At 31.8% G+C, this 18,872-nt stretch overlaps 1 protein-coding gene across 1 annotated transcript; it reads right to left on the minus strand.

The window, feature by feature from the left end:
* Positions 1-319: 319 nt before the first annotated feature.
* Positions 320-7,069, minus strand: LOC139884384 (putative GTP diphosphokinase RSH1, chloroplastic). Its single transcript, XM_071868423.1, has 24 exons — positions 7,042-7,069; positions 6,737-6,900; positions 5,583-5,702; positions 5,422-5,487; positions 5,227-5,319; positions 4,992-5,123; positions 4,804-4,902; positions 4,643-4,720; positions 4,490-4,561; positions 4,028-4,135; positions 3,804-3,901; positions 3,360-3,420; positions 3,192-3,254; positions 3,024-3,080; positions 2,820-2,921; positions 2,501-2,659; positions 2,250-2,381; positions 2,070-2,156; positions 1,848-1,919; positions 1,564-1,650; positions 1,021-1,480; positions 688-749; positions 516-584; positions 320-418 (listed from the first exon to the last, which is right to left on the minus strand). Exons 1-24 carry the CDS (start codon positions 7,067-7,069, stop codon positions 320-322), a joined length of 2,568 nt encoding a protein of 855 aa, XP_071724524.1.
* Between the last annotated feature and the right edge of the window lie 11,803 nt (positions 7,070-18,872).

The raw sequence follows: 18,872 nt of genomic DNA on the forward strand, positions 1-18,872 counted from the left end.
ATTTTCCCTCTTTTTTACGGATTAATTTTAATATTCTAAGAAAAATAACTATTAACATTAAATTAAACTTGAAAAATAACTATAGGATATTAAAATCTGTGTGATTTATTGACTTGAAACTGATGAATTTACTATCTCTCTGTTTTGAAGTATCTTTACAAGTGTGTGTTGGAAACCTAATAATACTACTCTTTCTTGTATATACACTGCCCTGAGTCCCAACCCAAAGTATATATTGCTGTCTATTGTTTATGAATATAAAATCTGAGGACAAAACTTCAACTCCTTGCTCCCATCCGATCTCATGACTATAATAAGCTTAGCATTCAAGAAACCCTTCCGTTGAGCTTGGCCAGCTACAACCCGTAGACCATCCCAACACACCCAAAACTGAATCTACACTTGTGCAAGCATTAACCTGAGGATAAATTAATTTACTTGAAGATTAAAAAATTGTTTTCCCTTAAAGATGTTTAAGACAAAAAAAATAAAAGAGTATTAAAGAGTGACGGTACCAAACTGTCCGTTTCAGCCTCGAGTTGGAAGAGCATGACTGCCATTCCCTTTGCCTTATCAACCTCAACCTATTCAGCCAGTTCACAAATAATTAGGATATACCAAGGGGTATATAACCAATATTCATAGGCCAGAGGCTTAAAAAATCATTCACTAAGGTCAACTACTCACCACACAAGAACAAACAGAAATGCCAGCAGCTGACAGCATTGTCGTGACGTCAGCCATTATGCCTGAATCACCACATATTCAACAAGAAATAAGGTAAGTAGCTATGTGAAAGGATGATCTTACTCGGTGTTTGTACAAGAATTTGATTTTGTCCTTATGTTGTCTGAAATTAGATTAAAGGGAAAATTCCAAGATTATGACCAATTTCAGGCATTTTTATGAAAACACGGGCGCTAATTGATGAAATGATAAATACATGACAAATCGATGAAAAGACGATGAAACTCATGAAGTTTGAGTTGTGAAACTGAAATTATAACAGCAGAAATTTACCTCTGCGATCGACAGAGACAACACATAACCACTGTATTGAATGCCCTTCAAGATTATGCCAGGAAGCAATCTTGCTAGTTTGCCAACTATCCAAACCAGGTAAGATTTCCTTGTACATCGGAATGTTAGACTGAATCATCTTCGCAACACCATTTCCTTGCGATAGCGACTCTCCACAAGCTGTCAAGCTCACATTGTATAACTGCTTGCTATGCTTCCCATTGACCTCAGGGACCCTTACATTCCCATTCTTTGTTTGCGGCCCACGGCCATTTTCCCAAGTCCCAAGGGGTGACATTTCTACGACATTCTTGAAGATTTTCTCCCACAAGGGTTTACTAACCTTGGTATCGATCTGGAGTTCTTCTGGTTCACTGTCCTCTTCAGAATCAGTAATGAAATCATTTAGTGCTTCAGCTGTTATTTCCGCAGCCGATAGAGCAGCTTGCTCCTTCAAAAACTAAACTCAGCAAGAAGATAAGCTTATCAGGGCAATGAACATATAACCTCAGAAACAATTTTTATCCCACAAACTTTATTTACCGTCATGATTTTGTGTCTGGCACTCCTGGTTTTCGCATGCGGCAGCCATTGCTTATGCCTTTGAAAAGCTGATTTGCTAGAAAGTGCCTGGTAAACGGAAGAAATTGTTAACACCCTGAACAAAGCTTAAGCAACAAATCAACATTCAAATACAACTTGAATTCTAGAGCATAAAATTCAAACTTGTAGCAGTCGTGTTATATCCCATTCATAGAGAGAGAGAGAGACAGAAAACATGATAACAAAATCGAAAGCATTTGCAAGAACACTCATTAGATGCATACATCATATGTGATTATCTCCACGACTTCCGCATTTGCAAGTGTATGACTTGGAGAAACAAGATTACCATTGACCTGAAAAAGTGCGAGGAAATAAAAGTAAGACATATCACTCATATTATAAAATAATGGTTTGCTTTTTAGGATATTTTCATTGGGTTAAGTGGCAACTTCGTAATTATATACATAAAATCGGGAAAATACCAACAAAATGCTAAAAGTTACCTTGGCTGCCACCATTCTGTTACCAACTTCTGTGTGTATCATATAAGCATAGTCAATAACAGTTGCTCCCTTAGGCAGATTTTTAATCTGCATAGATTGTAGAAATATTCTCAGAGTCTTTTTCACAGCTCATCCCACATAGGACTGACAAGGATAGGTTACACAAGAAACATTCATTACCTCCCCCTTTGGTGTAAACACAAAGATACGACTACCCAACAGATCTCTAGTGATAGTCTCTACAAACTCTCTAGAGCTCATGTTGCCAACAAACTCCTCTTGCCATTCCCTAATAGCATTGAGCCACCCAATCTGAGGAAGGTAAGGACTTCATCCATTATTAATTTAGCATTAAAGTCAAGTAACCCCTATATAATTTATCAGAAAATACCTTCCAAGAGAAATACTATTGAAGGAAAGAGGTAAAATACCCTGAGAGCAATGTTTGCATTACTAAGACAAACTGTTTTGCATCCGGTACTTTTAGCACTTCGCATTGGATGTCCTACCAGACCAGTAGCTAATGCATTTCCGCTGTAATGAGCAGCAATGCCTCTCTCAGCTATTAGATCCATCTCCTCCGTTCTTATCTGCCAAAAAGTTGCAAATTATATATGTAAGCACCCACATGGAAACATAATTGAGCACAAAACGAAAAAAATAAAGTCATACCATTAAGAAGCATAGAGAGAAACGCAATAACTCAACTGATAAGTAGTTCATTGAAAGAAAAAAAAAAAAACTACCAACCTGAACTTCCAATCGAAACATGCTTTCATACAGGAATGGAATTACAGTTGTATGAAGACTTTGGTAGCCATTAGGTTTTGGGGTAGCAATATAATCTTTCATCTGTAAAAGTGGGTTATCAAATAGTCAGAAACATCAATATTTACCAAAAAAAATTAATGTTTGAAAACAGATTTTCGGTGGATGGGGAGGCGCAGTACGCACAGCTCGTGGAATTGGTGTCCAGATTCCATGAACCAAGCCAAGAACGTGGTAGCAAATCTGCAGAAAGAGCATAATGAGAAGACCATGTGGTAAAATCTGCATGTAATGTCATGCAAAGAAAGTAGTAGGTAAATAAAACCAATTTGTTAGCTGAAGAAAAAGAATTACCTGCTGTGGACTGCACGTAGGTCCTACTCCAGCAGAGGGCTTTGGTTTTATAACAATGCGAAGCTGCAGGATACACAATATGCCAGTGGCAATGAAACGGTATTAACAAGCTTTCTAAAGATGTTTTCATGTTACTTCAAAAGAAAATATCAGTATATCACCACAAACCTGTGAAACTTGGTTAACCTCATTGATTGAGCCTCTTGATTTGAGCACAGCTTTATAAATGCTGCAAAGAAACAAATGATTCCTCATTATAATTGGGCCAGAAACCTCCAGCAAATGCCACGGTATATATGATAATGGAAAAGAGAGAGATTTTATCCGAGATACAATCAACAACAACAGGTCAGATTATAGTGAACTCAGGTTATCTAAGAGAAAATACATGATATAAATTAGATGCACAAAGTGAAATTTTTGGATGGAACAAAGCTTATAGCCATTTCATCAGAGCCTAAAGACAAAAAGTGCTATCAAATCAAACCCAGACCTGGCTGCAATTAATAACAGTTTAAGGACAATGATGACCAGTCCATTAGTCTAAGAATCGCCGAAAGCTAAACTAGTAATCCATCATTAAGTACAATAAATGTTATCTGTGAGCTTTACCTGTAAGGCTCCTTACAAACAGAGCGAACCTCAGTTTTCACAGTCATCAGATCGAGAAATTGATCATCCTCAATCTTTTTCTTTAAGATTTCGTTTGCCTGATTCAATGCAGAAACCATAATAAGAACCAGTCTCTATAATATTATGCAACACTGATGTTTCTGAGTAAACTCTTAAATGGCTTATTAATAAAGAGAATTGCTACTCAAAAGGAAGAGGATTACCTCCACTAGTTCTTTCTCGTGCTCTTTGTAAAGTTCAGATATTCTTCTCTTGACCTTAGCATAATCCTCTGGATTTGTGTACATGAAAGATAAGTTTTCAAGTTCAACCTGCAACACAAATTCCAAAATGTTGTGAAACCAACGTCAGCTAAGTTGACAAACTACTCTAGGATATGGTTTGAGATTGTTTGCAAAAGTAAATTGCAGGAGGTCAGCAATTTTCAAAAGGAATGTAGAATCGTCAACTAATAGAAGACATCACATGTATATCAAATAACTTCAAATTCGAAACAAATGAGAAGAAAAAAAAGACATGTAAATATTAACGCAGCACTGAAATCAAATTAATGATAGTAGACAATGTGTTATCCCAGTTTGAAATTTTGAATATGAGACAGCTGATAAGTGCCAAGGTATTATTGGGAACCAAATGACAGAGGAAGGGCTGGCTTAGAAATATACCTTGATTTGGTACATACCAAGTAACTTTGCTAGAGGAGCAAAGACCTGCAGTGTTTCCAGTGCAATCCTGGACTGAACCCAAACTCATGTGTGAAAAAAAGTGTAAAAAAAGACTAGATTATAGTCAATCAACATTAAACCAACAATAGAAACCTGCTTGTGTGGAGGCATGTGTGACAAGGTGCGCATATTATGTAACCTGTCAGCTAATTTCACGATTATGACACGAACCTGAGAAGCAGCTGTTTTTAGTTGGCAAATGGCTATCATGTAGACTTAAAAATTATTGACAAAACATAAGAACAAAGCTTCACCTCCTCTGTCATAGCTAGAAACATCTGCCGCAAGTCATCAGCTTTTACATCTTGTATGGAATTGTTCTCCTTACGCTTCAATTTTCCAAGTTTGGACACCTGATCAAAGAGGGAAAAAATCACTGCAAGGTCAAAATGTAATCAAGGTTTCTTAGCACATAAATAACGTAAATAAAATTGAAAAAAACCTTAGTCTCGCCTTCCACAATGTGCCGCACGGTTGAGCCAAATTCTTCTTCTATTTTCTCAAAAGTAACTAATATTGTATCTTCCACTGTATCATGTAGTAATCCGGCAGCAATGGACTCCCAATCCAATTCCTGAAGAGCAGGTTAAAACTGATTATATTTCTATTTGTTTGTTTGAAAAAGACGACAGGCCATAATGCTGGTTTGATGAAGGTACTTATGTTATTCAACTCACCAATTCTCCTAGTATACGTGCAACTTCAACTGGATGAATAATGAAAGGCTCTCCACTACGTCTTTTCTGACCATCATGTGCTTCAAAGGCAAGCTGTACTCACCAAAAAAAAAAAACTATACTCAGATGAAAAGTGCATCTCAGAGACGGACAAGCAAGAAAGAGCAGGCCAAAAGTGGCTAAGTAGCACCTTACCTTGAGAGCCTTGTGTACCAACTCTAGTTCATTAGGAGAAAGGTATTCTATCGTGGGCTTGAGATCCTGAGGTAACAGCACGCGGTAATTAGTAGAGCTATAGCAATAAGAAGAAAAGTAATAATGGAAACACAAAAAAACCCAATTTAGCTAGCACATACCTCCCATAAACTTTCAGGAGAAACTTCACTGGTAATATTTGAAGAGACGGAAGGGGAACAATGTAACTGCCAATTTTTACAAGGTACAAGAAAATTGCCTACACCAAGGGCTTCATATCTCTGGAAAGAGTATAAAGTTAGAAAGGCGCCACATTCATTTCTACAGTAGATTATAAGCATAATATAAGAAAAACAAGGTTTCTGGAGGATTGCAAGTTAAGCTCCTTTCGATCCATAACAGTTCAGTAGCAACCTACTATTGCATCATATCAATCTGTTCTAAAACCTGACAACATATGATGCATTATAAATAGCTTTCCTGGCTGCTTTCATATTCATTAACAAATAAAGGACATATGTACATAGCAGTAAAGACAGAAAATAAGTAATCGGATGATTATGCTCTGCCAGGAAACATCACAACAGCCCATCTTCCTGACCCAACTTATTTCCCCTCTTAAGGGAAAAAGCAGAACTTCTTGATTACTATTTTGTACAGTGGCCGTGGCCTAGCCCATAGCTACTATCAAATACATTATCTAATTTTTTGCATTTTCAGAATGATTTTCATTAAAAGCAAAGCTCAATATGTTTTGAACCATGTGAGGTTTCGCACATTTCAATGAAATAGTAGCTGAGGACATTCATTTCTCCGGTAGATTATAAGCATAATATAAGAAAAACAAGGTTTCTGGAGGATTGCAAGTTAAGCTCCTTTCGATCCATAACAGTTCAGTAGCAACCTACTATTGCATCATATCAATCTATTCTAAAACCTGACAACATATGATGCATTATAAATAGCTTTCCTGGCTGCTTTCATATTCATAAACAGTTAAAGGACATATGGACATAGCAGTAAAGACAGAAAATAAGTAATCGGATGATTATGCTCTGCCAGGAAACATCACAACAGCCCATCTTCCTGGCCCAACTTATTTCCCCTCTTAAGGGAAAAAGCAGAACTTCTTGGTTACTATTTTGTACAGTGGCCATGGCCTAGACCATAGCTACTATGAAATACATTATCTAATTTTTTGCATTTTCAGAATGATTTTCATTAAAAGCGAAGCTCAATATGTTTTGAACCATGTGAGGGTTCGCACATTTCAATGAAATAGTAGCAGAGGACATAACAGACAAAACGAAATTACCAATTTGCAACGATTTCTCCTTCCATTACGACCATATGATAACAGTGAAGACTGAGGAGCGTGTGCAGTGGTCGCCAGTGATCCCGTCAAAACCCTTGGAGCTTTCCAAGCACAAGAAATCGCACTACAGTCTAACTTGCAAATGTTCACACACTCAATGGGCACTATAACAAAAAGAATTGAAGAACAATACCAAAATCAATCGATGGTTCAACAACTCGATAAACAACTAAAATAAACCTCAGAAACAGTGAATCAATCAATCACCAAATTTAATCAAGTAAACCATTTGAGGAATGAGTTACCAGATAACGAAGAAGCAGAAGAAGCCATTTCTGTATTGAAAGCATAGGTATGGACAATCTCTGAAAACTCTGTTTTCTTATCTCATTGAATTAAAAAGAGTATCAAACAGCAAACGCCAAACAGCTCGATAATTCGAATCAAGAGAGTGGTGGAGGAATTGTTATTCTTCTTGTTCTCGCTCATGCCAGCTGAGGAAGAATTTGCAAAGGGGTTTTGGGGATATTATTCTTTATGAGGGATTGTGGAAGGATTTGAATGGAGATGATGAAGAGATAATCCAGAGAGAGAAACAGTTAAGGAGAGAGAAACGATGATAGACTGAGAACCAGAGGCCACACAATTGCCATTTGTGTTTGTGATCTGTTAAATGAATTTTATTTTATTTTTTCCCATATGTATTTTTGCAGTAATTTGTAATTGAAGGTTGGCTTTTTGTTAACTGTTAATAAAAGTCCATCATCGGATTTTTTTCTGAGTCAACAAAAATATACTTTTACCACTAGTTGATACAATAAAGTTACGGGAATTTAAATTGAAACCATATCCTCCATCACTGCTCAATCCAGATTTTATATCATAAATTTATTGACTGTAATTTCTTTAAAAAAAAATTTTGAATGAAATTTTATAGGATAATCTATTAAAATATAATCATGCTTTGGAATGTGATATCGTGATCAATTTTTGATATAAAACGTATCACGTGAGACGTGTATCGAAAAATTGAAACTCACTTATACGTTACATAAATTACATCAATTCAATATTATCATGTGACCACAAATTGAAAAAAAAATTGTAAATCAATCACAATAATAAACATTAATAAATATTGATAAAAACTTGTTACATAAGCCACGTAACTGTAAAAATTATGGCAAAACAAGATCGGGAAACAAGAAATAGCACTTGGGTTGGCCTGATGTTTATATATCAAGTTATCTACACAAGTATAAGTTCACAATTTTTAAGTTTGACTCTTAAAATTTCTTAGTTCCGTAAAATTTCTTGCTAGAGCTTTGGAAAGAAATATAAAAATACTAGTATTTTATGACAAAATTTTAATTATCACGGCAATCCAAGCTTGCTATAATGTTTTATTATTTTTTACATTATAATTTTGTACGGACTACACGACTCGAACCCCTCATTTTATAGATGGAGGGATACTCACCAATTAGACTAAACCTTAGTATGGATGCATAGAAATCACATAAATCAACGTCCTTAAAAAAATAATGGCCTCATTCAATTGCTAATTAGATTATGAGCAGCTTTTTTTTCCTAAATTTTTTCTCTCCACGCTACAAAATAACATGTCAAGATTTTTTCTTATAAATTTATGAAGTGCATTAAACATTGTTGCTTTGTTGTTGCAGTGTAGTAAGACTGCTAGCATAGGTTGTGATGACAACTCAACAACTAAGGATAACATATTTTTTTACCATTGTACCATCTTTGATGATGATAAGGCAATAAACTCAACTTTCGTTGTGGAATGAGTTATATAGTTTTATTTCTTTGATGCCCACGAAACTACTCCGCCATCTAAGGTGAATATCTATCCAGATGTGCATTTAACATCTATAACTTACCTTATCCAATTTGCTTCACATAATCCTCCAAAACTCGATGAATTTTTGTGATAACATAATGTGCCTAGAACCATACCAATTGTTTTTCAATATTCGTGACTAGGATTTTTTTTGTAAATCTTGCAAGTTTACAAATCACAAAGGCAATATCCAGTTTGGTGTAATGCATTGCATACATTAAACTTCCAATTACAGGGACATGTTCAAGCCGTCATACGACTATTCCTACATTCTTTTCAAATTTGATTGCAACATCTAGTGGAATATTAAATTCCTTATAAATGACTAAATTTTGAAAGAACCTTTATAATATAGTACTTTCTGATAAAAGATGATATATTTCATCATTTATTGCTTTCCTCTAAAATGCATAGTGTTTATTAGAGGACATTATTTCATTGAAAGTCTTCCAATTTCTTTCTTTTAAGTTTCAGATAATCGGTGTCGATCTTAAAATATTTTATTTACTTTCTTCGACCAAGAATATAAGTTCTTGAAAGAAATAAAATCATCATCCATGTTCTTTTATTTCCTTTGTCAAGTATTTCTCCTAACTTTCATAGGATTTTTTTTCTTTTACCATTTGAAGAATGTGGCACTCGCTCCCGACACCCCTATCATGGATTGAGGGCGGTGCCAACTTCTATGTCTTTAACTTTTCCTTATTCAACTAGAGTGATGCCACGCATTTCATGCTAGCGGAATGATTCGTTTAATTAATCATCCTTAAGCTCGAGCGGAATGATTCATTTAATTAATGATCCTTCTCATCTTCACTTCTGATTTCGTTTTTTCTTTTCTTTTACGGTTATGAGTTCATAGAAAACAACATCATTTACTATTTAGGCATGAAGAAGCTTAAAGCCAAGATTTGGTATCGCCACAAAATGTTAGTTGGAGAAGAAACAAAGGAAAATGAGAATACAACGATCAATTGAGAAAGGAAAGTTGTAGATAACTTGCAAATCCTATCTTTCAAGAAATACAAAGCTGAAATATAGATTTGATATGTGTAATCTATATTGAATATGGCTTGTAATTTATTTTGTAATACTGAGCATGACTTCTCCTGACCTCTTCCCATATGCAACATCTTTCCATATACAAAATCTATTGATGTACGTGTCGTTCCTTCAAACAAAAGCTTAATTTAGATATATGGTTGTTAGGAAAAACGCCATAAAAATTACATTAATAGCAAGTAACAGTGAGCAGAAAAGAGATGAATTCAACTACTCTCGACTTAGCCAATGCAATCTCTACAATACCCTTTTAATCATAATACAAACATTATATGAAACTATAAGATATACTAACATGCTAAAATCCGCAAACCATATAATAACAAGCAATAACTAAAATCTAGAAGAAGTGAGTTTTCTTACATTATGCCACCGGCAAGTCATGATGCCACTGCCTGTGGTATTGGAAACAAAATAAGAAGCCAAGCAAGATACTGTACCATGGGTATCTGAGATAGAAACCAAAAGTTCAATGAAAGAATAGATTTCCAAATTAATAGTCTCTTATATTGGACAAAAAATTATAGGCAAATATTCAATTTATATCCAAATATTTGAATATAAATGAATAAAAGCTAAAGATATATTGGAACATTGACAAAGTGAATGAAAAGACAGATAAAAGCAAATGAAATTACCACAAAACTTGATTTTCATTCCTCACACTCGAAGAATCTTGTTAATATGGTCATAGTCATATTGAGATTTTTTACGATCCCCATATCTAAAGCATAATCTTTGTAAGCTTTATACTGAATGGCGGCCGATTACCAGTAGCAAACCTATTCATATATTTGTATCTAGTCAAATAAATTTTAAATTCCAGTATTAGGAGAGCAATTCCTTAAAATTTAAAGTGCTTCATCATCTAATAAATTAGACTATAAAGTTCAAATTAGCAATCATGGGTTGTTATATGTATAATATGAATGAATCACAAAATAGTAGTAAATGGTTATGAAGAAATTCAACAGTGAACCCTATACCAGCTGAGAGAAATGACTGAAATATTCAAACTGAATAAAAAATTACGACATATAAGCATACAACAATATTGTGTTAAGTACCGAGAAAAAAAATTGATAGGCCACTTTAGGAATTTATTTTTTTACTTCATAAATCAAAATATAAATATATAATCTCTTTTCTCATAAAAATATAACAGAATTATATAGTATATCGTGTGAAAATTGGTAACACCTTTAGATTTCTATGAAGTTCTTCTTTAACTTTGTTTCCTCATGAACTTCATTCTCTCCTTATCTCATTAAACATCCAAACATGTTTATGTGAGGTTTTCTGAAGCTCTTCTGAATTCTTTTCGTTTCTTAAACATGCTCACAATATTCATCCTTGCCTAACACTAAATATAACAAAAATGACTCAATCAACACACACAAATGAAACTTTTTCTTGACGTAGAAATGATATAATCATTGTACATTTACATGTAATCCATGACGATAGTTTATGTCAGGAAGATCAATTGCAATGAGTCAGTGACAATATCTCTAAAACCAACTTAAACAATTCAAGCATGAATTCTTGTAAAATTGAGATTGAATCAATTTCAACTATCTGTTTTAACGGCAAAAGAAGGGCCATCTTCATATAAACAACAAAAATACAACTCGGGATTAGTCAAAAATGACAACTTGATAAATAAAGTGACAAACTTTAAAGGTAGAATAATAAAGTACTTTTATATATACATTGAGTTAATGTTTTTAGTTAAGTTTTAAAATACTTTGTTTTATCACAAAAAAAGAAATGTTGGGACTCATTTGTTTCCATCTTTTCAAAGGTGACTGACTGAAAAATTATTGTAATAATCTGGTATTGGTATATATCTATAATATATCTATATATGTAGTAGAAGTTAAGGTCTAGTTTCAACAATCAAAAGATCATTGGCACGAACAAAAAGGACCAACAAAACCAAAGAAATAAAAAAAATAACACTAATATTTAGTGTAATTATTACAGTCAAATAAAGAAAAAAAAATCATTTTCTCCTAACAAATAATTTAACTGTCACATACTGAGTTAGGAATAAATGAATGGTTGGAATTACTCTATTTTTAAGCAACAGTTAAGATAAAAAGTTTTTCTTTAAAAAAACTATTTTAAGTGTGTGTGAGTAGTGTTCTACTAAATAAACAGGAAAACTTTTTTTATGTGTTCAGTAGTGTTCTATTAAAAAAAAACATAACCCCATCCATATAAGTCATTATTTCATCCAACAACCAATTCTCAAAAAAATACAATCAGAACTAACAACGCATGAAGTTGAAGTGAATTAATGTGTTATTAGTATTCTGCCCATAAGAAATAAGAACTGAAGTACATGGTGATTTCAACACCAATGCATCAATTGAACAAAGAAGATAGAATAAATTGAGCAAAAAATTCAAGAGATTTCACTCTGTTGTCACTTTATGTGTCAAATTGAATGAAACTAACTTTTAACAATTGTGTTTGGTACGACTAAGCTTATCGGAGATAAGTTAAGATCTTAGTGAAATTCAAGTGATGATAAATTTTAATCAGACACAATTTTATAAAATCAGAGACAAAATCTAAATATGAGAAACTTACTTCAGTCACGTCGGAGAGTGGCATCATCGGCGCCCGGCGGAGAGAGAGCGACGTCGGGCAGTGAGAGATCCGACAGTGATGTCGTCGGCGCATGAGGAGAGGCGGCTAGGGGCTTCGTTATCGGAGCAGGAGATAGGAGATCGTCGGACCAGGAAAAACAAAAGAAAAAAAACAAAATCAGTTTTCAGGCCAAACAAATCGGAGAAGATGAACGAAAAATGAGAGGGAAAGAGAAGCTGGTGGGGGCGGCATAAGAGTTTCGAAGAGAGAAATCATAAACCAGTCTCAAAACCACGAATCATGATTATGAAAATCAACTTATCTTTCAAAATAAGGATTGAAAAGATGGGAAAGAGATGGAAGGCAACGGTTTTGAAAGGAGAAGACATCGAAATGGAAGAAGAAATGAAAGGACACGAACATTAATGAACGACGTCGTTTTCAAATGTTCAGTAGATGAACTATTAAGATGACAAAATGGTGATTAATTTATAAATTGAGGTTTAACATTTAATTTGGAATGGGAAATGAGGAAGGCTCAAATTCTGAGTTGCCACGTCAGTTTAGATGTCTTCAGTATTACATATATATTGATTATCTGATATTATTAAACATGATTTTAATTTATTCATGCCAAATTGAACACGTATAATTATACATATCTAAAGTCTTAGAGGATTTTTTTTTAATCATGAAAAATAATACAAACCCACATCGTCCAATATCAAACTCTTTTACTTCTCCTTGGGTTGTAAATAAGCATTTGCTTAACCCCATCCAACATCACCTCTAACTTTAACTATATGGGCTTGGGCCTTAGCTGGAATTAAAAGGCAGTTGAATACCGTCGATCGAACGTCGTCACAGGTAAGTTTTTTGAAATTGGAGTCCTCTTCATATGATATGATGTGAACGTATGTTCTAATATAATTTTTTTCCTATTTTGCTAGCTAATGTTGTAAAATATAAAATTGTTGAAGTTGTACTTCATACAGAATTACTTGAGTCGAATGATTTCATCGATGACTATAGTCGAAGTGTCGAGAAAGGGAAATTTCTTAATATGATTCCACAAGTACAAGAAAGATGATTGTTATGAAAGTAAAAAGGATTGTATACCAAATGGTTTGAAGCCATTGATCATTTAAAATAAAAAAGGTTAGTACAAGAATTACAAGAACTAGAAATTTTGCACACTATATGCAGTTTTAAAACTGTTATGAGTAAATGGATACAGTTTTGAAATTGATTTATATATTATGAAAGTAGACATCTTAAAGTTTCTTTTGATATAAAATTCGACCAAATCAGAGTTCGTTTGACCCAAAAAGTTTCAAACGAAAGTCTGGGTTTAAATAGAAGACGAAATTTGAAAATAGTAAATTATTTTGAAAATGTGTCTTTTCAAAAACAAAATAAATAGTTGTATCTTTTCACACACTTGCCTATAAAAATGAGATATTTTATTTCATTTGGATATACATCACAAAAATAAGTAATCTCAAAATCACTTCATTCCTCTCAAAACTTGAAAGGCTTCTTTAGTTTCGTTCTTAGAAAATTATGAGGGTTTGCTACCTTGGAATTTTGTGCGCTTCCTAAAAATCCTAGAGGAATACCATCTATAAAACCAGTAGCAACATAGTGGGCGATAATTTCTTAAGGAGATAAAACCATTCTATACAGGAACATTTTTGTGTAAACAATAAACAAATTCTAAACCTTCCGTCGTTTCTTGCTACACAAGAAGTCCAATATAATCGGCTTAGAATATGGAGTCTTATAATATACTATACAACCCCATACATTTAAGAAGTTCAATAAGTAGGGGTGTAAGAGAACCGAGCCAAACTGATTTTACCGAACCAAACCAACCAAAACCGAAGGGATATCGGTTCGGTTCGGTTTGAAATTAAAATTTTATTTCAGTTCGGTTCGGTTTTCGGTGCCAAATTTAAAAAAAAAAGGAACTGAATTACTTGATATATGTATTTATTCTGGCCCAACTTCATGTTTAAGCCCAATCCATACATTTATAATAACCTAAGAATAACATTATGGACTAAGATTTTCCACATTAGTTAACAAAATGTCAAAACTAAAATCTTCCATTTGCAAATCACGACAGCCACTCTCTCTAGTCTACCACAATCTTCTATCTCATTTCAAAGCATCCTCTGAAGTCCATCATCATCTTTCTAGTTCCAAACGACGACACCAACCACCTCCCAACCTACGACCAGCCGCCTCCCAACCTAGGACCAACAATATTTCACAATGAAACTAACCACCACCGACGACCAAACATCATTTGTTTCATTTCAAAGCTGTTCAAAGCTCCATTGTCATTTTCAATCTCATCTTCCATTTTCAAAGCCATCCACGATGCAAACAACATCTCACGAATCTCATTCTATTAGTTTTTCGTTTGAATTGTAGATCTCATACTGGTTTATATGATTATATCATTGATATCAAGGACCAAATTGACCAGATAAGGTCAGAATTTGATCTTTTAATTTTTTTCCAAATATGTATAGCAAAAATAAAAACCGAACCGAAAAATTCAGCTCGATTAGATTGCACCGAACCGACTAAAATTGATTGTAATCGGTTCGATTAGATTTTTGGCCAAAAACCCAACTGAACCGAATCGAAACTTAACACCCCTATGAATAAGTATTACTTTATTCATTTGCATATATTTCATATGGTGATTCATTTGACTTCATTAAAATTATTGTATTTGAGAATATAACATGTTCTTAGGAGTGCTTCTCCCTATATATTATTTGATAACTTAGCTAGTGAAAGCATTGAATTAAGTATATATATCAAAGTTCTATTCTTTCTTTCGACAATATCATTTTGTTGTGGAGTAAATAGAGTCATTTCTTAATGAATTAAGCCATTCTCTTCGCAATGAGGTGAAAATTTATTTGAAAAGTATTCTCCCCCTTGATCACTTCTCAATATTTTAACCTTCATTTCTAAGTGATTTTCGAGCAAAGCTTTATAGCTTTTAAATTCTTACATTTTTTTTATTCTTTTGAATAACTATGTTTCAAAAGCTTGATCTTTTTTCTTTAAGAAATAATAAACATATGTGTATCTTAAACAATCATCAATAAAATAATAAAATACATATTGCATATTCATCTTGTCAAATGACCATTATATTCACAAATATCATTATGCACAATTTCAAGAAAAGTATGTTGACTTTTCTAGACTAACATGTGACTTTCGTCATTTAAGAACCTAAGCAAGTTTCACATTTTCTTAAATGACTATAAAAATTTGGGATCAATTTTTTCTGAGATATAATTTTCATGGAATTATTAACATGTTCTAGTTTAGCATACCATAAATCACAAAATTATTAAGTCACATGAATATCCTCCTCGTACAAAATATCCACCCTTAGAGAATAAAATTCAGTCTCTATACCAACTTTAAGACATTTCTTACGCAAAATGTTTAGTTTTTTAATATATTAAATCTAATAAAATTCTCAAAAATTTAAAAATAGTATTAATTATAGTTATATTTTTCTCAATACAAAGTAAAAATTATATTCTAATAAGAAGGATAAAATTATAAGTTATTAGGTTGAAATTCCTAATCAGACGAACACTATAAAAATCTCATATAAAAATCATTATAGGTGTAGCCCCCCATACACACATAATTATAAAACATATATAAATTTATTTCACATTTTAACTACATTCATATAAATTGTAAACACATTTTGTTCTCAGTCATAAATAAATTGATTGTATAAAGCTCATTTTGAGGTGGGAGTAACAAGAAAATGGAGAAATAATCAAGAACAGGGAAGAAAATAGTTTTCTTCAAGTTTGTAACATCTAAAATCGAATTTATAATTTATCAGAATGATTAGAATCACTCTTCTCTATGAGTTATGTATATTTTTTTCCTCTCGATTAATTGATAATTTATAATTTTCTAAATTTATATTGATTGATATATATTTTGTATTGGGTTTTAATACATTGATGTTTGATACATTTTAGGGATTATTTGAAGACGGTAAAGTTCGATCCAAGCAAAGGTTAGTTTTTCATACTTTCTTCCTTAAATTTTGGCTTGATCGGGTTTGGGCATGACCCCAAGACTGATATACTTAAACACTCTTCATAGTCTCTAAGCACTCATAATGCACATACATATAAAACCCTATTCTCTCTTCGACAAGAATACATAGGTATTTTTTTGATGATACTGATTTTTTATCTCATGCGAGCCTTGCTGACAAGTCTCAGACCATAAATCCCAAATTATTGTCAGACCTCTCTCCGTTCTGTTTTCGACAAGAGTCGATCAAGCCTGCGTATTTTCCACACTTACTCATTTGTAGGACGAAACATTATATTTTTTATTTTTATTTTGAGAATAGTATATGTTATATTATGCACATTACAATTTTTTTTAGAACGGTGCATACTTATGTATCTCATCATATGGCCAAGTTTTTGTTAACTCCTTTTTTTATGATGAAGTTTTTTTTTTATACTTTTTGGCCCTATTTTCTCTCGTTTAATGTTAACTATCTAGCTAGGTCACAAAAATCTTACGCAATCTCATGCATAAATCAATGCAAGACTATTATAATAACATTATAATATTCATTAAAAAATAACATTATAATAAATCACAAGGTTGTACATTTTATTTTTACAATATATTTATCTTTTTGTAAAAGAAACTGTTACATATATATTTCTTTCTGGTTAAACATCCTTGTTCATTACCATTTTAAGTAAAAATCAATTGATTTATATTAATTTGATTCAAGTTTTTTGTGTTCATTATTAGTGATAGATTTTGAAGAAACAAGAATAAGCTTCTGACTACACCACCGACGACTTTCATCCGTGCACGGTCACCTGTGGTAGATTTTGAAGTAGGAGGATTATAACCTCTAGCAGCTCATTTTTGCTTGGTGATGTTCTTTATTGTATATTTGTACTAGTATAATGGGTTATTCAATGATGTTTAGGGTTTAGAGTTTTTGAGTTATTTTAATAGTGATTTTGTTTGATTTATTGTTGGCCTATTTCTAAAGTCACAAATTGAAATTCATTTGTTAGAATACTAGTAAGTGGGCCCGTCCGTTGGACGGAAAGTCCGTGCTTTTAAAAATTAAAATATATATTATTTAAAATATTATATAATAATTATTTATATTAAAAATTATTAAGTCTATCAATTTTTTTTTTAACTTTATATCAATTATAATTATTTTGATTTGATTTCAAAATATACAATCCTATTAAATTTAAAATTTATTTATTTTTTAAAATATAAACATAATAAAAGGTAAGAGTTATGTATCAAGATTTCATAATAAAATTTATAATTTCATCTAATCAATTTAATCATTCAGATTGTTTGAAAAATAATATGTGCCCGTTTTAATTAAGAATGAAAAAATATATAAAACGGGCTTTTATGAGGAATAATAGTTTAAGCAAAAATAATATATATTATAATTTAATTAGGAATGATTTTTTTTCATAATATGCCCGTTTGAATAGGAAAATGGTAGATGCACTCGTTTTAATTAGGAATAGGAAAAAATAATATGAATTTTATTAGAAATATTTTTTAAAATAATAGATGAAATTGATTAGGAATAAAATTATTATATTAAGAAAAAAGTAATTGGTAGAATTTTATTAGGAATCATTACGTTTTTATTGTATTTTGATTTCCTAATTAGAAAAGGAAAAAAGAATAATATGATTGATTTAAAATTATAACTTGATTTCTAATTAAACTCAAAGTTCTTAAATACATGTGTCCCCGTCCGTTGGATGGAAAGTCTGTACCTTTAAAAACAAATAATTTAAATATATATTACAAAAAATTAAAAAAATAATATATATTTTAATTTGATTAGGAATAATTTTTTTTAGCAATATTTCCGTTTGAATAGGTAAAAAATAAAATGTGCCCGTTTTAATTAGGAATAAAAAAAAGTAATATAATGAATTTTATTAGAAAAAATTGTTAAATAAAAAAATTAGGAAAAAAATATGGTGTATTATAATTTTATTAGGAATATATTTGTATTGTGTTTTGATTTCCTAATTAGAATAGGAAAAATCATAGACTTACAATTATAATTTGAAACCTAATTAAACTTAAAGTTCTAAATGAGAAATATAGTTTAATAAAAAAATTAAAATAATATTATATATTATTATTTGATTAGGAATAATTTTTCTAACAATATGCCCGCTTGGATAGGAAAAAAAAATGTGTCTATTTTAATTAGAAATAGGAAAAAAGAATATAATAAATTTTTATTAGAAAAATTATTTAATAAAAAAATAGAAAAAAATATAGTATATTATAATTTTATTAGGATTTTTTTTTAAATAATGGATAGGAAATTGATTAGGAATAAAACTATTATATTAAGAAAAAATAATTGGTAGAATTTTATTAGGAATCATTATGTTTTTATTATATTTTGATTTCCTAATTAGAAAAAGAAAAAAAATAATATTATTAACTTAAAATTGTAACTTGAAACCTAATTAAACTCAAAAATTTTATATATATATGTGTCAAATTACTATT

The sequence above is a fragment of the Rutidosis leptorrhynchoides genome, unplaced genomic scaffold (assembly GCF_046630445.1).
Source record: "Rutidosis leptorrhynchoides isolate AG116_Rl617_1_P2 unplaced genomic scaffold, CSIRO_AGI_Rlap_v1 contig545, whole genome shotgun sequence".
Classification (NCBI taxonomy): domain Eukaryota; kingdom Viridiplantae; phylum Streptophyta; class Magnoliopsida; order Asterales; family Asteraceae; genus Rutidosis; species Rutidosis leptorrhynchoides.